The 14,386-nt window shown below is 26.6% G+C and overlaps 2 protein-coding genes across 2 annotated transcripts; both read right to left on the bottom strand.

The window, feature by feature from the left end:
• Positions 1-7,232: 7,232 nt before the first annotated feature.
• On the bottom strand, positions 7,233-7,635 carry LOC134837227 (actin nucleation-promoting factor WAS-like). The gene is made up of 2 exons (XM_063852595.1): positions 7,344-7,635; positions 7,233-7,279 (listed from the first exon to the last, which is right to left on the bottom strand). Exons 1-2 carry the CDS (start codon positions 7,633-7,635, stop codon positions 7,233-7,235), a joined length of 339 nt encoding a protein of 112 aa, XP_063708665.1.
• Positions 7,636-8,821: 1,186 nt separating this feature from the next.
• Positions 8,822-10,570, bottom strand: LOC134837228 (uncharacterized). The gene is made up of 7 exons (XM_063852597.1): positions 10,286-10,570; positions 10,167-10,223; positions 9,747-9,797; positions 9,630-9,677; positions 9,111-9,164; positions 8,998-9,051; positions 8,822-8,935 (listed from the first exon to the last, which is right to left on the bottom strand). The coding sequence occupies exons 1-7, from the start codon at positions 10,568-10,570 to the stop codon at positions 8,822-8,824; spliced, it is 663 nt and encodes a 220-aa protein (XP_063708667.1).
• Between the last annotated feature and the right edge of the window lie 3,816 nt (positions 10,571-14,386).

A 14,386-nucleotide genomic window follows, 5' to 3' on the forward strand; every position in this document is an offset into this window, starting at 1 on the left:
TGGATAAGATCTTAGCTTTAAAATAGGTTACTAAATGGAGTTGAAAATATTTTTTTGAGCAGGATCTTATCAGTTTACCTTGTTTGTAAGATTTTGTTCAAAGAATGTAGAAAATAAATTAATTATTTTTTAATAATTTTTTATTTTTTTACGAATATATTCAACAAATTTATAAATGTGAAAACAAAACTTCAACAATTATTCAACAAAAATAATGGAAAGTTAACAATTCAAGCAAAGAGCGCACTGCAAAGGATCAATGCGTTGCGAAAGTAAAACATTTTTGGTAATGAGCAATCGAATTTGCTTCTGGATTTAGTGGTATGGACCTCCAGCGGCAGATTGAACAGCAGCAACGGCAGCAGCTTGGAAGCCATCAGATGCGCCATGGGAAGCACCTCCGTGAGAAGCGCCGCCATCTTGAACTTGGACAATGACTTGTTGGGCAGCAGCAGCAGCAGCTTGAGCAGCAAGTTGGGGAGCAGCAGCAGCAGCACCGCCTTGGGCACCTTTTGAGAAAAAAAAAGTTGAATGAAATTCGATTTAATTTTTGAGCGATGATCATTTACCTCCGGCAAGAGCAGCGGCTTGAGCAGCAGCTACAGCAGCAGCTTGAGCGATATCTTGACCTCCAGCAGAAGCACCAGCATGAGAAGCAGCTTGTTGTTGTTGTTGTTGGTTATCTTTTTCTTGGAGATGGACACGGATGGGAGCTGGGGGTGGTGGGGGAGGTCCGTTATCCTTAAGCTTGACAACAATGGGAGCTGGAGGAGTAGGAGGAGCCAATTGTTCCTTGACCTTGACAATAATTGGACCGGGTTTGGGGGTTCTTGGGGGTTGAGACAAGAGAATAATTGGCTGTAAAAATGAAAGAAAAGCAATGTTAGTCGAAAATCATAAAAAAAATAGAAAAAAAAACTTACTCTTGGTTTTGGGGGGCGGACTCCAGTTTTAATGACTTCAATGATTTGTGGTGCTATAAAAATCATAAATTTTTGAAACTATTCAAGAAAAAATATTTTTTTCACTTACGTCCTGGTTCGTTGGCATCAGCACGTTGTTCTTGGATAACACGGATGATTTGAGCTGTTAAAGTAAAAATTTTTTGATAAGTCTTCAAATTTCACTTTGATCTTTCGAAAGAAATTTAAAGTGAAAATTGAGACACTTACGAGCTAAGGGAGCTTGTTGAGGGGCTGCAGCGGCACCTCCGTGAGATCCAGCTCCTGATGATGAAACGGAAACTTGGTATTGTTGACCGCCGCTTGAGCCTCCGCCATATTGCCCAGCCATGGCAACGGCAAACAAAGAACAGAGAACGAAGAATTTCATTTTTTTGAGTTGCTTGATTTGTTAGTTTTCACAAAACAATAAGGTAGCTTTGGATGAATTGACTGAAGAGAAGACAATGATGCTGTTTCCAACAATCGCTTTGGTATTTATTCAACTTTGGCAGGTATCAAACTATCCCGTAGAAAAGCCATGCAAAAGCCATAGACATTGCAAAAACGCATCAAATGTCATGACCATACGACGCGACAAATCGTCGCTACCATTGACCTTCAAATGGTATTTTTGCGAGACAAAACAAACCCAAAACTATTAAGGAATAAATGCATTTTTTTCGCGTTTGCCATTAACACAAATCCTACACTTTTGCGAAAAAAAAAAAAAGAAAAAACACCAACAACAACGTGCAAAATTTGCATGAAAACAATCAAAAATTCATTAATTTTTAAAGGAGATCACATTTTTGCGAATATTATTCAAGGTGCCTTGATTTAAAACGAAAAATTGCATTATTAATGTCGATCGTTGTCTACGCGACTTTTCGCGTGTAAAATGCAACAAAACTGGAACTTGAAGTCAATGAGCATTAGAGTTTGCATCAATTTCGCTGCTGCAAAATGAAACCATGTGTGTGCGTTTGAGCATTAAAAATGCAAATATTGACAGACTTGAAATGTTAAAATTGTCTAGGTTTATATTTTTTTTTTTCGTTTTTTTAATTAATGAATATTAACATAGTAATTGACAGTCGAAGAAAAAAATCCATTATCGATATTTTATAAAAAAAAAGCAAAAGTTGAGTTAGGTGAAGGATTTTGCAAATTCTGGTAGGTAGATAGACAAAACTGGTTTCCAATTAGAAATAAAAAAAAACTTTCTTGATCTCATGATGAAAAGAATAATTTTATGACATAAATTTTGAGATTAAATGAGAAAAAAAAATAACTAAAATTTTTTTTTAATTTTTTAAAAATTATTTTATTAAATTAAAGTTTAACCATTTCACAAAAATCTATCAATTATTTCTTCGCGTGTCCAAAATGAAAAAAATCGTTGCCATTATCAAAGTTGACGTCAAATTTTGTTATTTACACTATTTGTGAAAGAAAAAAAAATAATTTAGAATTTTTAATAAAATAAAAATTAAAATTACTTACATTGAATGACGTAAACTGGAGGACTTGAATGACCTCCATGACCTCCTTGTGGGGGCTAAATAATAATAAAAAAAAAAATTATAATAATTTTTTAAAAATTTTTAATGTTAAAAATACTTACTGGAGGAGGATGAGAACCTTGACCGCCTTGACCTCCTTGTTGGATAACATAGATTTGAGGAGCAGCACCGCCCTTTTTAATAAAAAAAAATTGAAAATACATTTAAAATTTAATTAATATAAAATATTTAAAAAAATTAATTTAATGTTAATTCAATTAAAATTTATTTATTTAATTAATTTAAATTTATTTAAAAAAAAATATTTATGTAATTAATTTAAATTTATTTATTAAAATTTAATTCTTTTTCTTTTAATTAAAAAAATCTAAATATTTATTTTGTTATTTCGATTAAATTAATTTTTTTTAAATTAAATTTTTTTTATTAAATTGATATAATTTCAATTTTTTTTTTTTTTAATAAAAATTGATGAAAATTTTTTTTTCTTTCAAATTTTTAATTGAAAATTTGTATCACTTTTCTTTCACAAATAATACTTACAGATTGAGCTGGAGCTGGAGGAGGAGGGGGAGGAGGAGCTTGAACAACAATGATTTCAGGGCCCTTTTTCTTGTCTCCGCCGCCGCCGCCGCCGAAGGTAGGAACAGCTGCTGCAAAAGCAAATAATGCTACAAGAACGAACAAGAATTTCATTTTTATGAATGTAACTTCGACAATGATCAAAACCGAAATGATTTTCAAGTCGAGAACTTCGGTCCTATTTTATATCAGAATTGGGAGAAAAAGGTCCAAAAACAACGTAACGATAATGACTTGAAATATTCTTAACGAGATAACGTATCATAAATAAAAAAGTACGAATATTACGCAGAAGAATTGAAAATAGAATTTAGGCAAAAACAAGAATCTTGTAACTTTATTAACATTAAATCCATAAATTATTTTTTAAAATTTTGTAAAGATCCAACGACGAGTATATTTCCATGAAGAAACCAGTTTACAAAATTTAAAGCCTTAATTTATTGTTTTTTGCAATATTTTTGTAAAAAAAAACATAATCTCCAAAAATCGTGCAAAAGTAACTTTGGCGTCTATTATAATCCGGTTTTAGATTTCTAGTTTTTTTTTTTCAAAAATATAAAAATAAAATCTACGCAAAGGTGCGTGTAAATCATAATACGCAAAATATACGCTATTAATATTAATGACATCAACATTTGTCAGGCCAACTTAATTTTAAAAGATCTTTCCAGACTGAATTTTGTAATTTGGTTAAATAAAATATTTAATATGAAAAAAAAATCAAAAATTTTAATAAAAGGTAGAAAAAAAATAATTATGTAAATAAATGAAATATTTTGTAAAGTTTCATCAGCCTTCATTGAATTTATCAAAAACAAAAAAAAATCAAGTTTTATTCTAGAAAATTCTTATTTATTAAAATCAAGCGTAGATTAGTGCGTCAATCCGTTAAAGCCAAATTATCAGTTTTCGTTGATCAAATTTAGATAATGATGATTTGAGGACCGCCGCCGCCGCCTCCTTGTGGTTGAGGGGGCTAAAAGAGATTTTTTTTTATTAATTTTAAAAAAAAATTATTGATTTAATTAATAAAAACTTACAGGGCTTCCGCCGCCGCCGCCTCCGCCTGCTTGAATCACATAGACTTGAGGAGCGCCTCCCCCTTGCTAAAATTTTAAATATGATTATTAATTTTTTTTTGCATTAAATTTTTAAGGTTCAAGTTTGCACAAATTGAAAAAAAATTCTCTAAGCTTGAATTAAAAATAAAAAATTTCTTTAAATTGTTAGACAAAAAAAAAATCAAAAATTAAATATATTTATTTTTTTTAAATATTTAAATAATTTTTTATAATATAAAATTTTTAAGTTTTTTTTTATATTTTTTTTTAATTATTTAATATTAATTTATATTTTAAATATTTTATTATATTTTTTATTTTATAAAAAATTATTTTTTGAAATTAAATTAACATTAAATATTCAAAAAAAAAATAATTTTTAATAAAATAAAAAATATGAAAAAAATATTTTAAATTTAAATGACACTAAATTATTTTTTTTATTAAAAATTTATTTTTTTTCTAAATTTTTAAAACATCATTATCGAAAATCTATTCTTTTTTCAAAAGACTTTAACTTACAAGTTTTAAAATAACTAATTTTAATTTATTAAAAAATAAAACTTACAGCTGGAGCAGGAGCAGGAGCTGGAGGAGGAGCAGGCTATAAAATAAAAAAAAAATTAGAAAAAAAAATTTTTTTTTTTCAATTTAAATTTTTTAAAAACTTACAGGAGATTCTGGATACAAATACAAAACCTTTGGGCCTTCTTTGTCATCTCCTCCGCCGCCGCCGCCAAGAGTTGGAACAGCAGCTGCGAAAGCAACTAACGTGACGAAAACAACTAAAAATTTCATGTTGACCTACTTTGACTGTGTCTAACGAAGGAATAACTTGATCAGAACAAAAAATTCTCTTTATATCAGAACGAGACACTCGCACGATTATTCAAGGAACAAAGATCAAAAGATGCGAAAAATATTGATTAGTTTTATCAAATTAATTAATAACGAGTTCTAAAGATTTTTTTTTTGCAAGGAGGAAGCGATATAAAAAAAACTTGTTTATTTCTAATATTTTTTTTTATTTGGCGATTTTTTTTTCTTAATTCAACAAAACATTGGAGATGACGATGGCATTATTTACCAACCGCCGCCGCCGCCGCCTGATCCAGCGCCAGCTCCGGCAGATGCTCCGCTAATGACAATAACTTGTGGACCGCCGCCGCCTGATGGAGGGGGTGGGGGAGGAGCCTATCGATAAAAGAAGAATTTTTAGTAAATCAATGAAAAAAAATTCAAAATTTTATAAAAATTCAAAGTTAAAAAATTTAAAATTTTCAAAACAAAAAATTAGGAATTTAAAAATTTCGATATAAAATATTAAAAATTAGAAGATCAAATGAAAAATAATTTAATTTTGATTATTTTGAAATAATTTAAAAATATTTAAAAATTGTATAAAGGTTTTAACTTCTTACAAAAAATAAGTTAAGCAATTTTTTTTAAACAAAAATTTTCAAATAAAAATTATTCAAATACTTACGCCGCCGCCGCCGCCTCCAGCTAAGACGATGATTGGGCCTGGAGGTGCCTAAAAAGTAAAATTAATTGTTAAAATTTCAACTCTGTAAAATTTTCCTTGATTTCGTGCTTTTTTCCATATCATTCTTTAACTTACAGGAGGAGGACCCTATAAAAAATAAGAAAAAAATTATTTAATTTTTTTTCAAATAATTTTCATTATTTTTTCAAACTTACCGCTGGAGCTGGGGGAGGAGGAGGAGGAGGTTGAACAATGATGATTTCAGGTCCCTTTTTCTTATCTCCGCCGCCGCCGCCGCCGAACGTTGGAACAGCAGTTGCTACAGCAACAATTGCAACGAGAACGATTAAAAATTTCATTTTTGCTTATCTAGCTTTGTTCGAGACTAAAGATAGAATGATTTGCAGAGAACAAAATCCTTTTCTTATATATTTTAGCAGCCGGCATTGATGACCCGTATTGTTATGTATTCAAATTTGACCGGATTCTGGTTCTTGCTAATCTATTAATTAATCAACGGGTTTTTTGGTATAGATTGCAAAATCGGTCAAATTTTGATAATCGTTGCGGAAGTGAGATAAAATATGCGAAAATAATAAAAACATGTTTTTTATGGAAGGAACAAAATGTTTAGTTCAAGGGAAGTTTTAGGAATTAATTCTACGAGAGTTTTAGTTTGAAGTGTTCAATGTCAAGTATTATTGAAAAAAATTTTTTTTTTTAAATAATAAGTACTTTCTTTGAATTTTAGAAGAAAAAAAAAATACTCAATTTTTTTTTTTTTTTTTTTTTTTTTTTTTTTTTTTTTTTTTTTTTTTTTTTTTTTGATAAGTTTAATAAGCATTTTTTTTTATTTTTTTTTAGGCAAACTTCCAAAACTACGAAAAATATTTTTTTTCGAAATTAATAAAAATATTGGAATAATGATAAAAATTCTTAAAAAATAAAACAATTAAATTTTTTATATGAAATAAATGAATTTAATACATTTTTAATCTTTTTCTCTAAAATTATTTTTTTTTATTTAAAGATAATTTTGAAATTTAAAAAATTATTTTTTAGTTTTAATTTAATTATTATTTAGAACTTTAGGAAAATATCAAAAGAAAAAAAATTAAAACAAAAAATTTTTCAACATTTCAAAAAAGCTTAAAAAAAGGTAAAGGAAGAAAAATACAAAAAAATATTAAGATGATTAATGGAAAAATTCGTGGAAAATTAAGAAAATTTCCACATTATAGAATGTAATACTCATTGCATACCGTATCATGTATCATTCATTTGAAAATTTCGTTGATTGCATAATTTATGGGGTCTTATGAGATTAGCTCGATAACATTTTGGAACAGAATAGCTTAAATTTTTCCGAATCTCTTTGGAAAATTTTTAAACCGACTCAGAAATAAATATAAGAAAGTTGAGAATAAGGTAATGAATTAGAATAATTTTTTTTTTTGAAAATTAAATTTATTCCATACATTCAGGGGTTTATTTCGAAAAAAAAAATTAAGATCAAAAATTTTTTTTCTATAATTTTTTGTTTATTTTTGGTTCATATAATTTTTAATAAAAGCTCAATATTTTTAACATTCGAAAAGATTCGTCTTTGGAAATTCATTTTTAAATTCATGATCTACCATCCGCCTGATCCTGCGCCAGCTCCAGCTCCGGCTTGGGAAGCTTTAAGAAAAAAAAAATAAAAGTTAGTTTTAAAATTTAAGAATCAATTTTTCAAGGATCTTACTTGTGACATGAACGATTTGTGGAGGAGGCCCTGCAGGAGCTCCGCCGCCGCCGCCGCCTTTCTTAATGACAATAACTTGGGGAGGAGGAGGCGGGGGAGGAGCACCGCCGCCGCCGCCTTCTTTAAGAACAATTACGACTGGGGGCGGGGGAGGAGGAGGACCTCCGCCGCCGCCGCCTTTCTTGATGACAATAACTTGGGGAGCTTGTCCGCCGCCGCCGCCGCCATGAGATCCTCCGGGTCTGCAGCTTGCAACAGCAAGAAGAGCGCAAAAAACGACTAAAAGTTTCATGATATTCCTTTTGTTTTGTTACAACAAACGATGTAAGCAAACTGATATGATCTTATCGCTCGACGTTTCTTTTTATACTCATCAAAAAAAAATTTTTTAGCAGACAACCTTAAGGTTGATCATCAGGAAGCTCTTAGACAACGTACGCATGTTTGTGTGCAAAAGTTGCGATATTTTGCAGAGATTCGAACAGATTCGACAGAAACTTAACATAAATAATGGAACTGGTCATTGAAAATATGCAAAAAATGTAAACGAAGTAAAGTTAAAACAAGAGAAACGAGATCAATATGTATGCAATCGAAAATTTGACATCTTCATTTTTAAAATTTGATAAAAATATAGAAGCTACAAAACATTTAACTTATCGAAAATAACAAAGTATTAATAACAAAATAACAAAATTTTGATTTTTTATGATTCAATATGTTTTTATTTATGATTTGCTTATGTAAAATAAATTCTGTAAGTGAGTAAATTATTTTTTATTTTCCTTTTATTAATTTTAAGAATTTTTAGTAACATTGTGATTAATATTATTAATAAAAAATAATTTAATTTAATTAATTTAGTGAAATATTTAAAAAATAAATTAAAATAAAAATTTAAAAAAAAATAATTAAATAAAAGATCTTTTAAAAATATATTAAATATAAAAAAAAAATAATAAATAAATAATAAAAATATTATTATTAAATTTTTTTTCTCAAAAATAATTTTATAAAAAAAAACTACAATATGGAGACGCCTTTTTTATAACAAAACTATCCTAAATAATTTTTTATTGCATATTCTAAAATTTTAAACTTTTATATTAAAACTAATAATTAAACTTTGACAGCTTTAATATATTTTTAGGAAGGAAATTCCATTTTACCTTAAAGTTGTTGCCAAAAAATGGTACCTTCCCAATTTATGTACGAACATATGACAAGACACTAATTTGCAATAAACAACAATTAAAAAGATATAAATTTGACGTTAGAAAGACAATTAATGAAGAAATTTCAATAAATTACCTCTATATCAATCCAACTTAGTAACAATAACAATAAATTTTAATTTTCTTCATAAAATCATATTTATTATATTCAACAATATTCATTTATTTTAAACTAAATTGCTAATTTTAACTAATTTTTTTTTCTTTTGACTATTTAGTGAATTCCTATAAATTGGCATAAATTTATTGCCAACCGCCGGGATTTGGTTCTGGTTGCCAACCTCCGGGATTTTCTTCCTTTACTTTAACCGTGAATCCTTGAGGCCAAGCTTCGGGCTCTGGAGGAGGTAAAGGAGCCTAAAAGACAAAAAAAAATTAAAATTTATTGAATTAAATAAAAAAAATTTAATTAAACATACTTGTTCTTGGCTAACAAAAACGATTTTTGGCGGAGCAGGAGGCGGGGGAGGAGGCTAAATTGAATTATATTTATTAGAAAAAAAAAAGATTTAATTTAAATTTATTGACTTACAGGATTATCTTGCTTAACGACAACAATAGGAGCAGGAGCTGGAGGAGGCGGTGGCTAAAAGTAAAAGAAATTTTATAAATTTTATTCATAAAAATTATTTTTTTTTTAATTTACAAAATTATTATTCTCAAAATAATTTTAAAATTTTTTATATTTTTTAAATATTTATTTTTAAAAATAAATAATTTAATTTAATTAATTAATTTAATTATTAAATTAATAATTTAAATTTATTATTTATATTTTTTCTTCTCTTCTTGGTTTTTAAAAAATAAAATGGAATTTACAAAAAAATAATTCAATAAATTAAAATATTTAAAAGTAAAAAAATGATTTAAATATTTTAAGTTAATTTGATAAAAAAAATAAATTAAATTTTTTTTAATTTTAAAATTATATTTTATTATTATATTTTTATTTCTATATTTTTTTATTATAATTTTTTAATTAATTTTTTTTATTTAATTTTTTAAAATCAAAATTGAAGGAATAAGTACAAAATGAATTATAAAAACTTACATGAGGCTTTTGTTTGATAATAATTGGAGCAGGAGCTGGAGGAGGAGGCTGTAAATTAAAAAAAAATTATTTAAAAAATTTTATTTTTTCTAAAATAAGAAAATAAGAAATACTTACTGGAGGAGGATCTTGCTTCAAATAAACAATTGGCGCTGGAGGAGGAGGAGGCTACAAGAAAAATTTGATTAATTTTAAGTAAGTATAAATAACTTAATGATTTTTTTAATTAATTGATTTTAGATGTTAAAAACCATAAAGCACTTTTATTTTCATCATTTGATTTTTAATTTTTTTAAAAATATTTTGTTTTTTCTTTTTTTTTTGAAAAATAATTAAAATGTGAAAAAATCTTTTTTTTTTAATTCTTTATAAATTATACTCATGTAATAAAAATAACTTAAATTTTTTTTAGGAAAAAAATCAATTTGAACTGAGACTTTCGCTTGAATTGAAAATCTATGCAATTATTAATTGAATTTTCACTTTAAATTGCTTTAAGGCCTGAAAATATTATTTTTCAACTTTTATTTAACTTACTGGAGGAGGAGCAGGAACTTTCAACACGTAAGTCGGCGCTGGCGGAGGAGGAGGAGGCTAAAATTTTAAAAAATCAATTAAAAAACACAAAAATCGTAAATAAAAATTTAAAAACTTACCGGAGGAGGAGGCACATAAACAATTTTCGGCTTTGGAGGTGCCCAATAAACAGGAGCTGGCGGAGGATGATGATAAATCACGGGCGGCGGCGGCGGCGGATGATGATAATAAACGGGCGGCGGAGCGTGATAAATTGGCGGAGGATGATGATAAATTGGAGGCGGAGGTCCCCAAATCACAGGCGGTCCATGATCAATATAAACCACGGGCTTTGGCTTACTAAAAAATATTCCCGTACAACTGGAAATCACTCCGAACGCGAACAAAACTGTAAAAATCTTCATTTTTTTCGCGGAATATTTTCTTCGATGCGAAAATATTACCGGACAACGCGAGACTTAACGATCGAATAACTGCAAAGATGGTTTTTAAATCTAACGTTGCCTATTATTTACATTAATCCTTGTAAAAATCAAAAAATGATTCATTGTTAAAAAGACAAATTTATACATCCTTCCGAAAAAAGACAAAAGATGAACGTCAAAAATTTCAAAAAAAAAAAATTACAGTTTTTGCATTTTTTATATTTTTTGCATATTTTTTTCAATCAAACTGAGAGAAGGTCTTTCATCTTAAATTTATGTAAAAATGCGGTTATTTTTGAATAATTTACAGCAACTTGTAAATAAACAAAGCGATAAATAACATCAACAACATTGACCGTTGCCAAAAAAATTTCCGCTACTCTGACCTACAGAGAAATCTCGGCAGATGCAAAATTTCTTTTAAAAAATCAATTATTTGTCAATTTATTAAATATTTTCTAATATCCTGTTGCTGTGTCCCACTAATATTTGTCAATTATTCGACTTCCCGTCAAGGACCAACAAAAACAGGAAATTACTTTCTCGCAAATTCCATCAAATTTCAATTAAATGTAATTTCAATGAGGCAAAATTTCTCCAAATTTCCGCCTTACCTCCAATAATTATATCCTAATTTAATCAAAGAAAATATTTTTTGATTGAATTATTTTGCGTTTAATGGAAAATGGAATGTTTTGTGCTTTAAATACCGCTGTGTGTAACATTTTTCCGGGAAATAAGGGAAATTAAGGAAGGGACGTAACATATTTCGCAAAGTATCGCACCGCAGACACATAAAATATTCAAGTTATTCCGGAAATTCAACGGTTTCTTTTGTCGCACTAATTGGGAAAAGGTTAATTTTTACATAAATTACGAATTTTTCTTTGATAAATTACTTTTGAGGCACGTTTTCTTTATTATTTTAAAATAACATCTCGGAAATATTGCTCAAAACTTACTTAAAACCGCAATTTCGGTCTGTTCCATGGCTCATTGGAGCATGAACGAATAAATATTTTGCTCATAAACACCAAAATTTTAATGCATCATTAGTTTTATGGCACACATGCTCGATTCCTCGAAGTTTTTATCACGGAAGTAACAGCACGTAAGTAATTCTTGGAAATTGTTTGCATTTCATTTCGGGTTTCAATCAATTCGAATCAATTTTCATTAAAATTTAAGGCTTTCTGCGTGAACAAAATGCACGTCAATCACGTGAAGGATGAAATTTACGCTAATTGCATGCGAGAGGAGTCCAACGATGTAAGACGAAATGATGATGATAATAATTTGACAACCACACATCATCAATCACGTTAAACTGTCCAAAGATTTATGCAAATTCGGTGTAAATGGTGGCGTTAATGATAAATTAATATAGACGTAAAGTTCGAATATGTGTTACAAGGTGTAAATTTTGTGCGATTTGGCAGGTAAATGGCCTTTGAAGGAGATGAAGAAATGAGATAAAAAAAAATATGAAGTCGTGCTTAGGTTAGTAATTTATTTTTTTTAATGATTTTTTTTTGTTTTATAATAAAAAAAAATTAAAATTATTAAAAGTTAATTTTTCGTTAATTTTAAAGTTATTTTAAAGTTAATTTTTAATTTTTAGTTTAATATTTTCAAATTTTATTTCAAAAATTTTTAATTATTTTTAGAATTTTAAGGTAAAATATTGAAAAAATTTATCGAAAAATATATTTAAAAAATTGATAAAAATGTAAAATTATTATTTTTTGATACAAAATGTTTAAAAAAAAAATAAAAATTAAATTTTTAATTAAATAAAAAAATATAGAAAAAAATAAATATTAAATTATGAATAAAAATGATTAATATTAAATTATAATTAAAAAATAATAAATTTAATTAAATAATTTATAATTAAATTTTACGAACAAATAAAAAATATTTTTAAAAAAATATCAATAACTTAAAAAATATTTTAAAAAAATAATTTAAAATCCTTAATTAAATAATTTAAAAATTTTCTCAAAAATTATTGGTTTATTGAAAATTGCTCATCTGTTCATTTATGTTTTTATTAATATTAAAATGTAAAAAGCTTCAAAATAATATTTTTTTATTGTATATATTTTTAATAAATTATTTTAATTTTTCTTTGAAAGTTTTTTTATGCATTTTCATTATTTATTTTAAATCACTATTTAATTTATTATTTAAAAAAATAATAATTTTTTAAATAATTTTTTTTTAAAATAATAAATAAATAAAAAATATTTTTTTTAAATTAAAAAAAAATTAATTAATAATAAAAAATTTTTAAAAATATATAATTAAACTTACCAAACATCTCGAACTTTGATAATTTCCTGTTCTTATTATCCTTGACTTTAACAAATTTTCCACACCTAAAGAGAATGCAAATATTTATTATTGAACAAGAACATGTCTTGTTTTCTTGAAAATTAAAACAAGCAACAACAAGAACAATCAACATCATCTAAACAAACATCTATGTTTTTTGCAAGCACAACAATAGAAGCTTAATGAAGCAATATCGTCCAATTTGCATACAAAACATGCACTTTTGACCTAACTCTATATTTAGAAAGTTTTGTTAAAGGCTCGTCTTTCGTGTTTTATGCTCGTGAATAAACAATAAACGGATAGACAGTCATCAAAAATTTAATAAAACGTTGAAAAAATGAGTCTGTCAAATTTTTATCAAAATGAAGACTAATTAATTTTTTTTTTGGGGAATTTTTGTGACAAGTCAAAAAACCGCAAAAATTCAGGGACTTGTGACAGCAAAAAATTTTTAGGAAAAAATGAGTCAAGAAAATATTTTTTAGTTGCATATAAAAGGTGCAATTTTTGACATTTTTCATCAGTTTCAGTTGAAAGTTCAAACAAAAATACAAAAAAATGAAATTTTTATCAATTTTTCGTGTTCGCATTTGTAGCTAATGTTGCCTTTGCTCGTCCCGGAGGTCATGGATGGGCTCCTCAGCCACAAGTGTTTAAAATTGTTGTTCCTCCGCCGCAACCTCCAGTTCATTATCCTCCCGTAAGATCTTTGTTTTAATGAAAAATGAGACAAAATTAATAAAAAATTATTTTTTCAGCCACAAATTGTTCATGTAAATCTCGAACAAGCTCCGCCACAGCCGCCGCAGCAAATTTATCAAGTTCAATTGAAGCCTGTGCATCAAGCTCCTCCATTGCCGGTGAGTTTTTTGACATCTAAAAATCAAAATTTAATTTTTAAAATTTAAAAAAAAATATATATAAAAATTAAATTTTAATTGTTTATATATAAAATAAATTTAATTATTTAAAAAAAAATTAAAAAATAATTTTATTAAAATAAAATAAAATTAAATTAAATTTTAAATATTTTAAAACAAAAATAAAATTAAATTATTTAAAAAAAAAATAATTTAATAAATAATAATTTAATTTAAAAAAAATAATTTTTTAAAGTAGAAAATAATCTTTTTAAATTTATTAAATAAAAAATTTATTTAAAAAAAATTAATTTAATTTTAAAATTTATTAAAAAAAATTATTAAATAAAATTTATTTTTTGATAAATTTTTATTTTTTTTTTATAAATAAAAATTTGTTTTTAATTTTTTAATAAATAAAAATTAAATTTTATTTTTTTTAATAAATAAAAATTTTTTAGCCTCCTCATGTGATCAAAGTCATCCAACATCAAGCTCCTCCGCGTCCCCAAATCTCTCAAGGATGGTGGTGAATTTAATAATTTTTCAATTTAAATCATTAAATTCGCATTAAATGTCAATTAAATTCAATAAA

Source organism: Culicoides brevitarsis, chromosome 1, assembly GCF_036172545.1.
Source record: "Culicoides brevitarsis isolate CSIRO-B50_1 chromosome 1, AGI_CSIRO_Cbre_v1, whole genome shotgun sequence".
NCBI lineage: Eukaryota > Metazoa > Arthropoda > Insecta > Diptera > Ceratopogonidae > Culicoides > Culicoides brevitarsis.